This window comes from Eutrema salsugineum, unplaced genomic scaffold (genome assembly GCF_000478725.1).
Source record: "Eutrema salsugineum unplaced genomic scaffold, Eutsalg1_0 scaffold_2, whole genome shotgun sequence".
NCBI lineage: Eukaryota > Viridiplantae > Streptophyta > Magnoliopsida > Brassicales > Brassicaceae > Eutrema > Eutrema salsugineum.
Window position 1 is genome coordinate 11,600,595 of NW_006256829.1, and position 16,726 is coordinate 11,617,320.

At 36.7% G+C, this 16,726-nt stretch overlaps 5 protein-coding genes across 6 annotated transcripts; 4 read left to right on the forward strand and 1 right to left on the reverse strand.

Moving 5' to 3' along the window:
- Positions 1 to 1,833: 1,833 nt before the first annotated feature.
- LOC18017757 lies at positions 1,834 to 3,107 on the reverse strand. The gene is made up of 2 exons (XM_006401613.2): positions 2,890 to 3,107; positions 1,834 to 2,135 (listed from the first exon to the last, which is right to left on the reverse strand). Exons 1-2 carry the CDS (start codon positions 3,010 to 3,012, stop codon positions 2,040 to 2,042), a joined length of 219 nt encoding a protein of 72 aa, XP_006401676.1. The 5' UTR covers positions 3,013 to 3,107; the 3' UTR covers positions 1,834 to 2,039.
- A 124-nt stretch (positions 3,108 to 3,231) lies between these two features.
- Positions 3,232 to 5,311, forward strand: LOC18017758 (putative FBD-associated F-box protein At5g53635). 2 transcript variants are annotated; one of them, XM_024155933.1, is made up of 4 exons: positions 3,232 to 3,317; positions 3,571 to 4,536; positions 4,605 to 4,745; positions 4,852 to 5,311. In XM_024155933.1, the coding sequence occupies exons 2-4, from the start codon at positions 3,598 to 3,600 to the stop codon at positions 5,191 to 5,193; spliced, it is 1,422 nt and encodes a 473-aa protein (XP_024011701.1). In that variant the 5' UTR covers positions 3,232 to 3,317; positions 3,571 to 3,597; the 3' UTR covers positions 5,194 to 5,311. The 2 variants fall into 2 exon arrangements, with proteins under 2 accessions (XP_024011701.1, XP_006401677.2); XM_006401614.2 differs by having other exon boundaries at positions 3,232 to 4,536.
- Positions 5,312 to 6,881: 1,570 nt separating this feature from the next.
- Positions 6,882 to 8,315, forward strand: LOC18017760 (putative FBD-associated F-box protein At5g53635). Its single transcript, XM_024155934.1, has 3 exons — positions 6,882 to 7,873; positions 7,964 to 8,104; positions 8,207 to 8,315. Exons 1-2 carry the CDS (start codon positions 6,887 to 6,889, stop codon positions 8,042 to 8,044), a joined length of 1,068 nt encoding a protein of 355 aa, XP_024011702.1. The 5' UTR covers positions 6,882 to 6,886; the 3' UTR covers positions 8,045 to 8,104; positions 8,207 to 8,315.
- A 679-nt stretch (positions 8,316 to 8,994) lies between these two features.
- Positions 8,995 to 13,128, forward strand: LOC18017761. Its single transcript, XM_006401617.2, has 14 exons — positions 8,995 to 9,367; positions 9,557 to 9,607; positions 9,697 to 9,915; positions 10,031 to 10,129; positions 10,229 to 10,284; positions 10,396 to 10,507; positions 10,654 to 10,833; positions 10,926 to 11,120; positions 11,416 to 11,571; positions 11,651 to 11,854; positions 11,931 to 12,056; positions 12,163 to 12,345; positions 12,443 to 12,541; positions 12,626 to 13,128. Exons 1-14 carry the CDS (start codon positions 9,239 to 9,241, stop codon positions 12,881 to 12,883), a joined length of 2,067 nt encoding a protein of 688 aa, XP_006401680.1. The 5' UTR covers positions 8,995 to 9,238; the 3' UTR covers positions 12,884 to 13,128.
- Positions 13,129 to 13,885: 757 nt separating this feature from the next.
- Positions 13,886 to 15,902, forward strand: LOC18017762 (putative FBD-associated F-box protein At5g53635). Its single transcript, XM_006401618.2, has 4 exons — positions 13,886 to 13,947; positions 14,205 to 15,182; positions 15,275 to 15,415; positions 15,520 to 15,902. The coding sequence occupies exons 2-4, from the start codon at positions 14,241 to 14,243 to the stop codon at positions 15,802 to 15,804; spliced, it is 1,368 nt and encodes a 455-aa protein (XP_006401681.1). The 5' UTR covers positions 13,886 to 13,947; positions 14,205 to 14,240; the 3' UTR covers positions 15,805 to 15,902.
- The last annotated feature ends 824 nt before the right edge of the window (positions 15,903 to 16,726 follow it).

Genomic DNA, 16,726 nt, shown 5'->3' on the forward strand with positions numbered 1-16,726 from the left:
TAAATTAATAATTACTATAAATTAATAAATGTTGTTGGTCCCAAATCGGGCTAATGTAAAAATCCATCAAATTTAATAAGATAATAAAATAATATTTTTTTTGAAACTATTATGTAAATATATGGTCCCAACAAAAATATAAATTAATAATTATATAAATTTATGCAAATGTATATAAATATAATATTTTAAAATATGACTAATATGTTTGTTTTTACTTAAAATTAAAATCTCATTGGTTCCCATCTCTCTAATTATTCTATCAGTAGCTTTTTATTGCTGTTTTACTATATACAATCAAAATTTATGATAATTTTTATGTGATAATTGATTTTGTTACTTGTAAATATTTTTAAATGCATTGTAATGTTATCTTCAATTTTATTAGCAACAATACTAGTAATAGCTATGGTTTTTTTATAGATTTTAAACTTATAAACGTCTATATTTTTATATGGAAAATATAATATGGTGTTAAAAACTATTTTATTGTGATATTTATGATTTTTAATTATAATTTATATTATGAGATTTGTTAAAATTTCAAAATATAACATTATTCCAAAAAAAGTTTTTAAAAATTATATGTAAAAAGCAAATTTTCTTTATAAATTAATAACAGATAAATTAATATCACAATAAATTAATAAAATATTATGATCCTAACATTATTAATTTATAGAGGTTTTACTATAGTTGGATGCGATCCTAAAGTCTCATCCAACATTTACGTTTTCAAAAATGTTTTTATTTCTAGAAAGAAGAAAATGATGGAACAACAAAGTCATCCATGATCAAGTGTCGTATCTACATAACGAGATGTGTATGCAATTATGAATATAGTACTAGGTGTATTTCAATTTTGAGGAGGTGTCGGGTGATAACGAAGCCACCATACCACCGCCAAGGAGACAAATACATATCTCTCTCATATTATTATTTGATCTTTCTACCTTTTCTTTTCTTTCACATCGGAATCTGTCACTAGCCAAAACACCATGTGCTCTCGACATGTCTTTCCATTATGATTCCTTTTTTCGTTCTTTTTCCCCTATTTATGTGTTTCTTTAATTATCCGAAACTAGATATTTATATAGTTTCTAAAAAGCGAGATATATTGTATAACGGGAATGGTAAAGAACTAGAAGATCTTTGTAGTGAAGAAATGACATTAAAGAAGAACATGTTATTGTCGTTAGTTGTTTATCTTTTGCCTAAAGCTCGAAACTTAAGCTCTAGCTGCGTTTTGTGTTTGCGTTTATCTACTTGTTTTAACTTTCTGAATATCAAACATTTGAAGAATTTTGTTAATTGTAACCGTAAGCACCGAAAACAAAAAAGAAAATTCAATGTTTACATGTTGAAATTATCATTTTACAAACATACTTTGTGTTCTCACATAAACATAAGACTTGTGTTTTAAACGAGGTTTTTGGTATACGATTGGGATTAGAAGGCGTGCTAGGGGATTATAGTGTTTTATGATCTACTAAAATTTACGAATATTAATAGCTAAATTACGATTATCTAGCAAGACTTTTCAGTTTTTTTCTTTTTAATGCCCGAAAGTTCCAAACCCGTGAGAGTGAAAGATCTGGGAACTGTACTGTTCTATCGAATTGGGTCATATGTCTTAACATCAAGAGCCCATGTACAGACACTAGGCTCCTTGGTTTGGTCCATACTTGATTCATGAGTATAGTCAAAGACTCAGAGACTCTAGGTCTTGCTTATCATCACCATAACTACTAAATCTCAAGCTACCTGTAGATTCAAGTTTCGAACGTGGTCTAGATAAAAGCGAACGTATTTGAAGAACAAGATGCTACTGCCTTAAGATCCAAACCAATATGTCGAAACATTCAATTTTTTAATTGGCAAGTGTTACAGCAAGTTTCAATCCATGTAGACAACCTTAACTTCATTGTTTGATAACAGTAGGCTTACAAGAACTTCCAAGTTATTCATAAAAGCGAAAAAGAGCCAACCTCAAAAACATCATCAGCAAAGCAGAGAGTATCAATGTCGAGACAGATGTGTTAATCAGTTGTCTCAGCAAGCTGTGGAGCTTCACTTTGTCTCAAGCTTTCAAGAGTAGAGATCCTTCTATCCAGAGAGTCATGAAAAGACTTTGCCTGTAAAAAACAGAGATCATATATACAGTTCAATGACCATCATGTCGGTATTCTAAAACAGTTAACGCTACAGAAGAAATTATAATTGTTATGCCTCAACTCAACCAATACTCACATTACCAAATGCTTGACAGTTTTCTCATGTTAACACTTTGGCATCTAAAGATTCTAAAAAGAACAAAACTATTTCTACAGCGTATTTTCATATTGCAAACACAGTATAACATCAAAGCTACAATGCTGCTGTGGATATTCACAATGATGACCTTGCATTACCAAATGTTTGAAGGTTTTCTCATGTTAGCAATTTGGCATCTCAAGATTCACACAAAACTAATTATAAGCAGCATTAACGAATAGGTGCCAATGAAACGCAAGCATGTCCATAGTTCAGGACCAAGTCTGACAAGTAGCTAAATGGCAACACAACCAGAAACCCTAATTCCGAAATGAACATTAAATTTGTGTGATTCCTTGCACCAAAATGGTTAAAACAGGTTGCGTATGAAGCTGAATCGTAGAGATGACAAGAGAAGAGTAAACACATGAACCCTAAAATGCTCCCTGTATCTCCAAATATTCTCAACTCTTTTTCCGATACAGGATCAACAAATTTTCCTTAACAAACTATACTAACGAAATGCATCGATTCAGGCTACTCTCAAACAAAATCTACGGCGAAATAACTTTGCCCAGGAGCCAATCGAAAGAAATGGATCCGATACGAGAAACAGGATTCGAATCGATTGCAAACCTGCTGAGAAATCGATTCGTGAGCGACCTTGTAATCCTTATAGAGAACAGAGAGGCCGATAAAAGACGCAGTCGCAGCTCCAGCGAAGAAAGAAGCCAATCTTACCCTCAACACGTACCCCATCGTCTTCTTCTTCCTCCTCGTAGTCTCTCAAATCTCTTCGATTTCCACGAATTTGCTTAAGAGACAATCCCGTATCAAAACGACGTCGTTTCTATAAATGGCTAATGATCCCTCAACTACTATAAAACGGCGTCGTCGACTCGTTATTATCAATCTTTCACAGATTAATCATCTATAAATGTGCATTAAGCTTTATTACCAACAAGGTTTCGCAGAGAAGAACAATTTAACAATTCATCTCAGAGTTCACGAGAAGTTGATTTGTGCGTGATACTCAGAATCCGATTCCGTCGTCGCAATCACCGGTGGGTTCTTCTTCTTCTTCTTTCACCGTTCGTTTTGATCATAGTAACCAATAGAAAACTTCGAAAACCCTAGCCTGGCTAGTTTTAAGTCTTCAGCACAATGATCGATGTAGTTTTCTTCATTGGATGGAGAATTTTGATCAGGTTAGGTTAGGTTTAAGTCGAACTTGAACTGTTGGAGAATTTTGATTGACTTCCACCAAATCAAGATTGTCTCTTTGAAACTTGCGTTATCATCAATTTCGTTACGCAGAGAAGTAGCTACAGAGGAATTGAACACATGGTTGGTAGATGGAAAGCAAATCAGGATAGTTCCAAAGGGTTAATTGAGAGATTGAAGGAAGACATGATAAGTGAACTACCTGATTCTTTGATATGTCAGATACTGTATCATCTTCCTACACATGATGCTGTAAGAACAAGCGTTTTATCCACCAGATGGAGGAATCTCTGGCTTTGGGTTCCTAGTTTGGAATTAGCATCTTGTGAATTTCCGGATTTCAATGCCTTTGTGAGTTTTAGTGACAGGGTATTAGATTCCAATAGGGTTTCTCGCATACACAGAATCAAGTTAGATATCTATGAAAATAAAGGCAGTGTAGATGAGACTTCTTTTCTCAAGTCATGGATTGATTCTGCGGTTAAGCATAAGATTCAACATCTAGATGTTAGTTGTCCTCCAGAGTTTTATTATGAGATGCCTCGAAGTCTTTTTATCTGTGAGACACTAGTATCCTTGAAACTCTTTCAGGTGAACGTGGTTAATGCAGAGTTTGTTTCTTTGCCTTGTCTGAAAACTATGTATTTAGAAGATAATAGATATCCTGATGAGACCACTTGCGGTAGACTTGTCTCAAGCTGCCCTGTCTTAGAAGACTTGAAAATTGACATAGCTTGGAATGATACAAAAGGCTATCGGGTGTGCTCTCGGTCACTGAAGAGGCTCACTTTAGTACGAGTTTCTCCTTTCAAGTTTGATTCTGTTTCAGGAGTTGTGATCGATGCTCCTCTGCTATGCACTTTGAGCATCAATGATCACGCATCAGAAAGCTTTAGAGTGGACAGTTTGGAGTCTAATGCCAAGTTATATATCTCTCTCCTCTTTGGTTTGAGGAATTATGATGAAGCAAGCATCACATCGAGGAGAAACAAAATCGGCTGTTTTCTCTCAGGGATCTCAAGTGTCAGAGAAATGATAATCTGTCCACGCACGTTCAAGGTACATACAGATATGTCAGTGTAGGTCTTGGTGGTCAGGGAAATGATAATATGTCTGTTTGGTTACAGGTCATCTACGAATTCTCGAAGTTAGAACCGCTGCCTCAATTTGGTTGCATGTCCCGCTTGTATGTAACTCTCTGTTTATCCAATTTAGAATGGTTGTCAACGTTTCTCGAGAGCTGTCCGAATCTGAAGTCCCTAACCTTGGTGAATAATCTGATAAACCCTTATATATGATTCTCTCATCTCTGTTTAGGTGTGTTCTGCTTTGGTATCTTTTCATTGTGTTTTTATCTCCTCTCTGTTATCTCAGGATTGGAATGGTAACTCTAAGAAGATGCGTATAGAAGAGATGAGTCAAATCAGTTTTTCATCAGTGCCTGAGTGTTTGTTAACGTCCCTCGAGTTTGTTGATATCAAAAGCACCATCTTGGGATATGCTGTAGAAATGGAAGTATTGAGATACTTCTTGGAGAATTCGACAATCTTGAAGAAGCTCGACCTATGTTTGCATTATCATGCGATTCAAGATGACTTTGTCAAGAAACTCCTCAAAGTCCCAAGACGCTCTAGTACATGTCAAGTCGTCGTCGTTGGATTGGAAAAGACTTTAGAGAATATGTCAAGCTTGTCTTTGACTGGTTTAAGCAATTGACTTAGGCGTCAAGAAATGTATGTGTCAGTAAAACAGAATGATGTAATTAATAATTTAGGAGATTTTGGTTTTGGTTGCGACATGAACCAGATCCAGACATGACAAATTTTCAAAAAAAAACAAAAACTAATTGGGTTGAAAAAAAGAAGAAGACTGAAATCTAAAATTCTACAGAAACTAAACCCGAACCGGATTAAGGGTCCGTCTCGGATTCCACAATCGGCTTAAGAGAACCGGCCGCTAACAAACGACCACGTTTTGCCTATTTCTGTGAATCCCCGCTAATTCAAAACAAAAGCCATTAAGACGGTCCATTAGACCAAGTCCAACGCAGGGTTGGAAGGGGTTCAAAGCAGGGTTGAAAACATTATTTGGGTTTATTTTAATCAGATAAGTTCACATTTTGTTTGAACCGGTTCTAATACTAAGAGATCATAGAATCTGTTTTTGATAGAATTCAAGAGTGACGTGGCGTTGCATAATTGGTTGGAGCGAATATTTTTTTGAGAAAACCTTTTGGGTCTCTCTTTCCTGGACACACATCGGACACTTCTTCAAAAATCTCTTTTTATCTTCGTCTCTTCTGCATAACTTCGCCAAAAGAGGGCTAATTGGGGGAAATCAAATAGGGGAAGTGAGACGCCAACGAGGTTTGAGAATGGAAAAGAAGGAGAATCGAGGAGCGGTGGTGAAGAGGAATCGATCGGAGCCGACGAGGTAGACGGAAGGGAAAAAGGCGGAGGGAAGACGGAGCCAAGAGTGGGAGAGAGGGGGAAGGAGGAGGTGTTGTGGATACCGAAGAGGAAGAGCTTTTAGACGGAGGAGAAACGGACAAGAGAAGGGATTGGGAGGAGGGAGAGGATTGATTCAGTGACGTCAATGTTTAAAGCATTGAAGCTTGAGGATTCATGATTTGTATCTGACATTTTTGAGCTTTGATGCTTTTCTCTCTTTGATTTTCTGAAGAAGAAGGAGAAGAATAATAAGAATAGAGAGCTCAGAGTTGGAACCATAAAAAATGAGAAATTTTTAATTTTTAAGCTTCGAAAGAAATATTAATAAAAATTTGATTAAAACCTCTTAAGGAGGTTCAGGGTTGGACATCCTCTTAGTGGAATCGGATTTTAAGATAATTTCATTTGGATTAGGAAAATTTCCAATTTATTTTCTAGTTTGGAGTTATAAATATGGGTTTTAGGTTTGTGAATTCTCAACGTAACTTTCTTTTGCCGTATACGATAGTTCCTGTAACCACGCACAAATCAGTCCCTTATAAATATAATCTACACATCAATTGCTTTGACTATCTCTTATACCATCATGGCAAGATCACGGTTAGTTCTTTTTCTCAATTTGTCTTCTTTACCTTTCGTTTGTTTTTAGTAAGGATTTTGAAATTAACCGTAAGTTTTCATGTGATTTTTAGTCTTACTCTTTCTTTTTTATGTCTTCAGCCTAATATTGTTTGATGTATTTTATGGGTTTTATATAGTTTAGTGGATATTTTGAAAACTCTTTTCACTGGTTGGAGAATTTTGATTAGGTTCCGTTAGATTAGGTTAGCTAGGTTAGATTAGGTTATAACTCGAACAGTAAAGAAAAAAAAAAAAAAAACTCAAGAATTTTGGTGGATTTTCCAGATTGTCTCTCTGAAACTTAGGTTTTCAATTTGTTATGCAGAATAGCTTTCTCCATGAAAAAAGTATACCTGGTTTGTAGATGGAAAGTGAACAGGGCTCATTCAAAAGATATGATAAGCCAGTTACCTGATCATTTGATATGTCACATACTCTCTCTTCTCTCCACAAAGGAAGCTGTGAAGACAAGCGTTTTATCTACTAGATGGAGGCAACTCTGGCTTTGGCTTCCTAGTTTGGAGTTGAAATCCCGAGATTTCTCAGATTTTAATAACTTTATGAGTTTTGGCTACAGGTTTTTCGACTCTAATAGAGTTTCATGCAAACACAAACTCAAGTTAACTATTCATAGAAACGAAGACGGTGTAAAAGATGCCTATTATCTCACGCCATGGTTAAAAGCTGCGGTTAAGCATAAGATCCAACATCTTCATGTCCATTCTTATTCTTACGCAGACCATCGGTTTCATAAAATGCCACAAAGACTTTATACATGTCATACACTCGTATGCTTAAAACTCTTTCAGGTGACATTGGACGATGCCGGGTTTGTTTTCTTACCTAAACTGAAGACTATGCATTTAGAATATGTCAAATTTCCCAACGAGGCCACTTTCGAAACTCTTGTCTTATGCTGCCCGGTTCTGGAAGATTTAAAGATTTTTGTAGCTAATGATGATGGAAAAGTCTTTCGTGTGCATTCTCTGTCGCTGAAGAGGCTCACTTTCGAACGAGTTTCTTCGTTTTTCAGTGATTCCGCAGGAGTTGTGATTGATGCTCCTCGGCTATGCTTTTTGAAAATCAATGATAACGTATCAAAAAGATTCATTGTGGACAGTTTGGATTCCAATACCATATTAGATATGTCTTTAGTCTTTGGTTTGGAAGAGGTTGATAAAACTAATTGGGACGAGTTTGATGATGGAGCTGTTTTGGGCGAGTTTGATGAATCAATCGTTTCACCGATGAGAAGTAGTATCTCCGATTTTCTCAGTGGGATTTCAAGGGTCTCCGATATGAGTATATGTGCACGCACGTTCAAGGTATGTCGTCGATGCATGTCTAGGTCATGTAAATTTAAAGTTTCTATGATGAAAGCTTGTCACTCACGTTATCTTTCGTTTTGGTTTCAGCTCCTCTATCAATACTCGAAGTTACAACCACTGCCTAAGTTTGGTCACACGTCCCGTCTTCAGATAACTCTCTGTACATAGAGTTTTCAATGGTTACCAAATTTTCTTGAGAGCTTCCCCAACTTGAAATCCCTCAGCTTGGTAATGATTTGCTAAACCCTAACAAGTTTTTTCCTCATCTCTATCAAAATTTTGCGTATACATGTTTTAATCCTCTCTTTTTTTTTTTTTTTTTTGCCTCAGGTATGCATCGCCAAAAATGTATATGATGATTACATTAACGAAATCAATTTTTCATCTTCATCTGTGCCTGAGTGTTTGCTATCGTCTCTCGAGTTTGTTGAAATCATAGCCCCAATTTATTATGCTGCTGTAGTGGAGCTAATAAATTACTTGCTAAAGAATGAGTTTTTTGTGGACATATAATAGTTTTACGTTTTTAATTTGAAGAATGAATAGTTTTAAGTTTTTATTAATGATAGAGTAGTTTATGTGAAACCATACCCCAAACTCACCTTTCCTGTGGCCATCCTCAAGAAACTCACTATGGCTTCTTATACAAGAGGCTATAGCTACTAAATGCCAAGCCGTCATCTTCTGAATTGTAAAGAGTAGAAGGATCATAGTGAGGCTATCTTCGACAGGTGATGCTGGCTAGGACTGCTTTCATATGTAAAGACATCAGTGAAATTATACGAGCGTTTGCTTGTGTAAAGACATGATTGTTATGTGTTTCTTGCTTACTTCTAACTACTAAAAGTTTTGCTTGTACACATTTTTTTTTATATATATAATTCCTATGGTCCACTCTTAGCCTGTCTAAATAACAAATTCAAAAGGAACCAACTAATTTAATTGTAGTTTTCTTGTAAACGAAAATATATAAAGTATATAAACCGAAGAAGGAATCTAACCACAACGAATTGATGGGCCGAAGATATCATGGCCCAATAGGCCCAAGAGGATCAGAAACACGAGCTTCACTCTTGGGAGTAGAAAAGTTTGCCAAATCATTGATACTGTAATTTCAGAACTTTCGGGTCGTCTCTCTCTCGTCACTTTTGCTTCTTCGTCTCTCCTGCGTCAAACATTTCCGCCATTTTCGTTCCTTAAACCTTTCTTCAGCTGTTCTCTTCTTCAATCCCCGGTCTTTTATTCAGCATCTATGGCTGCGTCTTAGCTAGAATCTCTAGGGTTTTTGTTTTTCATTTTTTTACTCGCTTTTTCCGATAAAACCCTAGTTTTCTCAGTGGATCTTCGTTGGGTTTCTCTCTAATGGATACCGCTTCGAGCGTAGCCGCGACTCGTGGCGGTTCCCTTCAGAATCCGTCGCCGACTCCGTCAAGGAAAGAGTGGCGCGCCGTTTCGGATTCACATAACTTTGGAAACGCCACAGACTATGTGGTAATGTTCTCTCTGGGACGTGTTTCCTTCTGAATCTTTTTTATTTGCTTATGTTGTTTTATCTGTTCTCGATGTCACCTTAAACTATGCTGCTCTCTGTAGCGATGACATATTCAATGTTCGTTTAGAAATGTTGAGGGAAAGTAACCCACTTCACATTTTGATCGCCTTTGTCGAATTTCGTTGCAGGATTTGCAACAGTTGAAGCTAAACCAGACAGATGAGAGAACCATCTACGAGGTTAATTACTTCTCTCTTGCAATTCCACTTTTTTACTTAATTGGAGAGTGGAAATGACATTAATTTGTGTGGGGTTTCTTGTGTTGTAGAATGGAAGAGAGCCTGGTGATTTGGATTTCTACTCTATTGCGATGGATGGTTCTTGTTCAGATGGTGAACTGTTGGAGCAGATTCGTAGCGTTTCTAGACAAAAAGGGGAGCTGCAGCAGCGTGAGATTGAGCTCCGAGCTCAGATGATGGCAATGGAAATCCAGAGAAACTTTGAGTCTCGATCCGCTGAGTATGAAAATGCTGCAGCTAGAATGCAGGTTGATTTCTCAATTTATATGTATTGGAATATCTAGTAGCGCTTGGCTGTTTATGTGTTTCATCGAGCCATTTCAATGTTGCATGGAAGATAAAGGAATGTTTTTGAACTTTTAGGAGCAACTTCATGAGAAGGAGAGATCTCTTCGGGAGATGGAGAGAAAGATAGAAGATAAAGACAGAGAGCTGCATGCGATTAAACTGGATAACGAAGCGGTATGTTGGTTTATATTTTATTCCAAGGTGTTCTTCAGATACAGTTATACAGATTAGTATGAATGGTTTGATTCATAATTTTCCTTGTACTCCTACCAGGCGTGGGCGAAAGAGGGTCTACTAAGAGAACAAAACAAAGAACTTGTTACTCTCAGGTACTTTCCATTCTTGTAACTCTTTACTCTTCTCTAAGGTCTTACATTTTTTTTTTTCGTTTTACAGTTTACGTTTTTGAAGCTACATTTTCTTACTTTCTTAATTTGCAGAAGGGAACGTGATCACTCTGAAGCTGAGAGGTCCCAGAATATACATAAAATATCTGAACTTCAGGAACATATACAAGAGAAAGAGAGACAGTTCTCTGAATTGCAGGAACAAGTTAGTTTTCCCCTTTTTTCGCTACACGATCAACACTGTTCAAACATGTCGTGGTTATGGATCTAGCAGCCTACAGTTATATCTCATCATCGTGTTCGTTTTCTAAATACACTAATAACAGAGTCTTTATCCTTAATGGTTTGTAGAATAGGATTGCTCAAGAAACTATCATGTACAAGGATGAGCAACTGAGAGAAGCGCAAGGTTGGATTACGCGTGCCCAAGAGATGGATGCTTTACAATCATCTACAAATCACTCGTTGCAAGCTGAATTGCGAGAACGTACTGAGCAGTATAACCAGCTCTGGCTTGGTTGCCAAAGACAGGTTGGTTATCTGAAGTGAATTTCTTCCAAAGTGTTTTTCTGCTCGAGACAATGCTACTCTTATCTTATACTATTCCATCTCACTGAGTTCAGTTTGCGGAGATGGAGAGATTGCATGTGCATACAGTGCAACAGCTTCAGCTTCAACTTGCCAATGTAAAGGAAGGAGGTGGCTCCAAAACAAATTCCAACGGTGTCTCCCAGATGATCCAGAACAGCGGTAAACAATTCGAGGCTCATGAAAACAGCAAGAACCAGCTTATCCAGAACAGCGGGAACCAAATCGAGGTACAGTTTTAGGCGTAAGATGCAAAAATTACTAAGCAAAAGTGAAATAGATGATTATTCCAGGCAGCTTAGAAGCGATATTCTGGAAATTAAGATGGTCCGTAAAGAAGTTCTGTGATATTGTAATTGGAAGTGTTTGTTTCGTTACTTGTCTATTCCGTTTTATTTTGATTGTTCAGAGTTCTAGATTTGTCATGCTACATCATATTCAGTCTGATGCGTTGTGTATTCTGGCAATGAAACAAACGGATCATATCCTAACCGTGGCTGCTTTTTCTCTTGTGATTATTTGTAGAACAAAGATGTAGATCTTATGACGCAGGGATACCTTCAAGCGGGTCAGATGACACCTCTGCATTCTTTTGTCATGAATCAACCAGAGAATCCTCAGCTGGTTCAGCCTCGGGGCCATTCACCTCACGTTGCACAAACAGTTCTGCAGCAGCAAAAGGTGTGAGGCTAAAGAATGCATCTTTTTGTGTCACTTTAGTTACAGTTAATGACCTTAGTCTTTCACGCTTTCTTCGCAGGCTGTACCAGATAGTTCACAGATGCCTACGCAAAATCATGTGCATCCATCTCAAGGTGTTCATGGCTTAGTAAGTTCTGATGCGAAGAGTGAATATCAAGTGCCTGCCAATGGACAGTCTCTTGGTCAAGGGTATCTGGATGTTCAAACTAGCCATGGAGCTCAATACGGATCAACTACACCAACATCCTTTGTGAATGAACAGGTAGGGGATGTTCTTGTTACTACATGTGGTATTACTTATACGATACGACACTATCTTAGAAATTACTCCTTAACAGGTAGTGGAATCTGGCAATGGAGATTACCTTAGATCCAATACGTCAGAGAATAACTTTCAAGACATTTCTTCACAGTTCCGTGATGCGCTAAGGCTAGATTCCAATGCCCTAAATCAGAAACCTGAGGTATGCACGTATTATCCAGAAAATTTTCTTGGCTTGTGAAATGTAGTTAAGTTGGCTACAGGGATAAAAATTCTGAATCTGTTTTCTATTTGATCTCTTTGCACAGGAGGCTAATGGTCAGGTTTCACCTGGTGAACAAAATGGTGCTAGATCCATCGTGCCCGAAACTCTAGTCTTATCTGGGAAAGCTGAGAGGAACTTAGATAGTACTCTTCTGGATGAAAGGTCGCTTTTGGCTTGCATCGTTCGTACTATACCGGCTGGTGGAAGAATCAGAATCAGTTCAACGGTGAGAGCAAACTACCCGTAACCATATTGAGTGTAAACAATTGAATTTTGGAAATGGAGTTTCTTATAACATCTGCTTTAATATGTCATTTTTACAGCTTCCAAATCGTTTGGGAAAGATGCTAGCACCTCTCCACTGGCATGATTACAGGAAAAAGTATGGGAAGCTCGACGAGTTTGTTGCTAGCCATCTTGAGGTCTGTCTCTCATCCCAATTCCCAAAAAATTGAATGTGGTTTTTTCTCTCAAAACTTTAAGTATAAAACTGGTTTTGGCTGCAGTTATTTGTGGTAGAGGACGATTACATTCAAGTAAGAGAAGGTGCACAGAAAATGGTAGCAGCTTCGGCATCAGCAGCTGCAGCAGCGAAAGTAGCAGCAGCAGCTTCAGCTTCATCAACTCCAAACTCGATCTATGTGGCTATGACTCCTATGGCTCAATCTCAGGGGTTAAAGAAAACAGTCCAAAGAGAAAGCATCTCAAACGTTAAGATCTTGAGCAAGCCACGACAGAGCTCTGATTATATGGCGAAGCAATAAGGAAGCTTGAAAACCGAAGAAAGAGCTCTGATTTAGTGACGGTGAGATTAGAGGAGAATTATGGAAGCCACAATCTCTTATCTTATTTATTTTTTTTAAATTTCGGTGTATGAAGGCTCCAATCATCGAAGCTAAAAAAAACATTCGATTTTACTGTCTCAATTTGGAGCGTCTTGTTTTATCTTTTGAAATGGTATTCCAAAATCGTTAACGTTTATTTGACCTGGTGAGAGTCGCCATTGAAATTCAGAAATCCAAGAGCTAACATTATTATCACTTGAGATCTTAGTAATAAACTGATGCGCGTATTCACATTACATGTCTTGACACAACAAATTTGACATAGGTTATGATATTCACATCACATGTCTCGACACAACAAATTTGACATAGGTTCGGATTGTTAACCTGCGAAATAGTGTAAATCTGCGAAATAATGAAATTGTGTAAATGTAGGTTTTTTGTGAAATGAGAATATATTACATTTTGCGTATATGCAGATTTTTTTTGCTAATCAACAAATATTTTTTTGGTTAATCAACAAAAATCTAAATCTGGAATAAGAAAATATTACATTAATGAAAAAATACACACGTTTTTCTTATAAAAATATATAAAAATAAGAGTTAGTTATAAATAAAAAATCTGTATAAAGAAAATATTATATTAATAAAAAAATATACAAAACGTAATCTGCACGTTTTTCTTAGAAAAAAAAGTCAATCCGCAGGAAAACCAATACAAAACCATTCCACAGAAAAACGAATGATAAATAGATTATTCTATTTTGCAAGATTCTTTCGGCCATTCCACCGTTCCCCAAAATTACTAATCAAAGGAATAGTTTATTAACAAGGGAAAGTAGTTTAGTTTATAAACAAGTTTATCCATAAATCTGACATTACAAATGTTTAAAAAATTATTGGGCTTTTGGACAAACTATTAAACTTGTTCTCGCAAGTCTTGAGAGAGCGATTACAATTTACAGCCACTGATTCCATTTCGTCTGCGACATTACGATCTACATTTCCGACAGGTGATTGCATTCCGGTGCTCGAAACAATGTGGGTTCTTCTTCTTCTTCTTGTTCTTCTTCCTTGAGCTTTTTGTTCTTGTGTCTTTTTTGTTTCTATGACCATTGTCATAAAAAAAAGGGTAAACTTGAAAACCCTAGGTTGGCTAGTTTCAATGTGGTTTAGTTTCTCTCTATCACTGGAATTTGAACTAAAGGATAATTCTGATTAGTGTTATGTCTGCCTATTTACCTAAATCCAAATACTTTATCTGAAACTTGCGTTTACAACCTTGCTTTCTGTTGCAGATTTCTATGTCTTAATAACAAAAAAAAAGAGACAATATGGTTGGAAGAGGAGAAGTGAAACAGGCTCGTTGCACAGGGTCGAGCCAGAGGTTGAAGAAAGATTGGATAAGCCTATTACCTGATCCTTTGATATCTCAGATACTTTCTCTTCTCCCAACAAAGGAAGCTGTGAGAACAAGCCTTTTATCAACCAGATGGAAACCTCTCTGGCTTTGGGTTTCTTGCTTGGATTTGGCATCTTGTGAATTCCCAGATCTCAATGCCTTTGTGAGTTTCGGTGACAGATTTTTCGATTCCAGTAGGGTTTCATGCATAAGCCAACTCAATATACATGTTCTTGATGGAACTGAAGACGGTGTACATGTTGTCCCTTTTCTCGAGTCATGGATTGATGCTGCAGTTAAACGCAAGATCCAACATCTAGATGTTTGGTGTTCTCCAGGTCATATCATTTATCAGGTCCCCATTAGCATTTATACATGTGAGAAACTGGTCTCCTTAAAACTCTTTCAGATGAACATGGTTGATGATGCCGGGTTTGTCTCTTTACCTTGTGTAAAGACTATGCATTTGAAGCATGTTTGGTTTCCCAACGATTCCACCTTTGAGAGGCTTGTCTCTTGCTGTCCTGCCTTGAAAGAGTTGGAGATCGACGTGCGTGGTGTTAAAGTCTTTCGAGTGCACTCTCTGTCACTGAAGAGACTCGTTTTCGAACGACGTTTTACTGCTTTCGAGGTTGTTTCTGTTTTGGGAGTTGTGATTGATGCTCCTCTGCTAGGCTTTTTGAAGATGGATGATCGTTACTCTGAAAGTGTTGTAATAAAGAACCTGGATTCCAATGCCAAGTTAGATGTTTCTCTCGGCTTTGGTGATGTTTTTGATGAAGCAAGTGTTTCATCAAAGAGAAACAAAGTCCGGGAGTTTCTTCCCGGGATTTCAAAGGTTGGAGAAATGATCATATCTGCAGAGACTTTCATGGTATATGTTTCTCAATTCTCAGTTGCAGGTATTGGCTTTTACATTTATAATGAAATTCTCTTATTCAACAATTACTTTATGTCCGGTTTCAGGTCTTTCATCTAAATTCCAGTTTACAATCTCTGCCTCAATTTGATCTCATGTCCCGCCTGGAAGCTACAGTCTGTCTATCTGATTTAATATGGTTGCCAACTTTTCTTGAGCGCTGCCCAAATCTGAAATTTCTCGTCTTGGTGATGATATGCTATAATCATTTGATTTTTTTCTCATCTCTATGAAGATTTCACATGTTTTGTTCATTATGTTTTCTCTCCTCTCTATTTTTTTTTTTCTATAGGCATTGGATAATTTAATTGACGAGATCGGTTCTGAGGAGATGAATATAATCAGTTTTTCAACTGTGCCAGAGTGTTTGCTGTCGTCACTCAAGTTTGTTGATATCAAAAGCAGCTTCTCTGGAAATGCTGCTGAAATGAAGCTAGTGAGGTACTTACAAGAGAACTCCATAATCCTCGAGAAAATAACTCTACGTTTGAGTTCATGTGCAGATGATATTGTCGTCATCACGAAACTCCTGGAAATCCCAAGACGCTCTATCAACTGTCAAGTCCTCGTCCTCTGATTGGTAAAGACTAGAGAGAGAGATCATGTGAAGCTCAAGCTCTTTCTACACAATACGTGTAGGAGTAGGCTTTGTTTATTATATTTCTTTTTGGAGTAGACAAGGATGAAAATTGAAAACTGTTAAATCTTGTTCTTGTAAAGAATCTGTTGGTTTTTGTTTGGTGTAGCGAAACTATAAGATTTCAAATTATTTTTGTTTATTTTGGTGAAATTAGAGGCTTCAGAGTAAAAGAGCTAGGGGCGAACCAGATGATTAAATAACATAAAAGGTTAGACATTAGATATTGAGCCTTAGACTTAATACGTCATTATCAGTGACTTTTTCAATTTGCCGTAAAAGATTTGCAAAATTAAAAGTGGGTTTCTTTACACACACGAAACACCGAGAAATTAGATTAGAGAGGAAAAGCTGAGGGCAAGTACTCTGATTAGTACATGGTGCTGCTGCTGCATAGAACATTTGGACTTATGCTCTGGTTTTTCTTTGAAATATATATATATATATATATATTTTTTTTTTTGGTTATTTTTAGGGATCCTCCTGTTAGATTAGCTTAGGATTGTCGGTTGTTTACCCATATCGTTTGATTTGGCAAAGAACTGAAAAAAAAAAACTTGCTCATCTTTATTTACATTGAATTTTCTCAAAATATTCAATGTTCTGTTCACTTCTTGGAACATACGAGATTACCGATACCAATAATTAGAACATATATATCGGTTGAGTTTTTTGGGTGGTTCTTTTTCTTAGTACAGTAGGTCAAACTGAACTAAGTCGATTTTGGGCATACAGATACTATTAAAACTGAAAAAAACTCAATAATTATATATTTTAATTTCGAGGACTAGAGACTTAATACTCTAAAAATATCAAAAAATAATAATATAATTAAATCTCTATAAACTAATAATATTGGAAT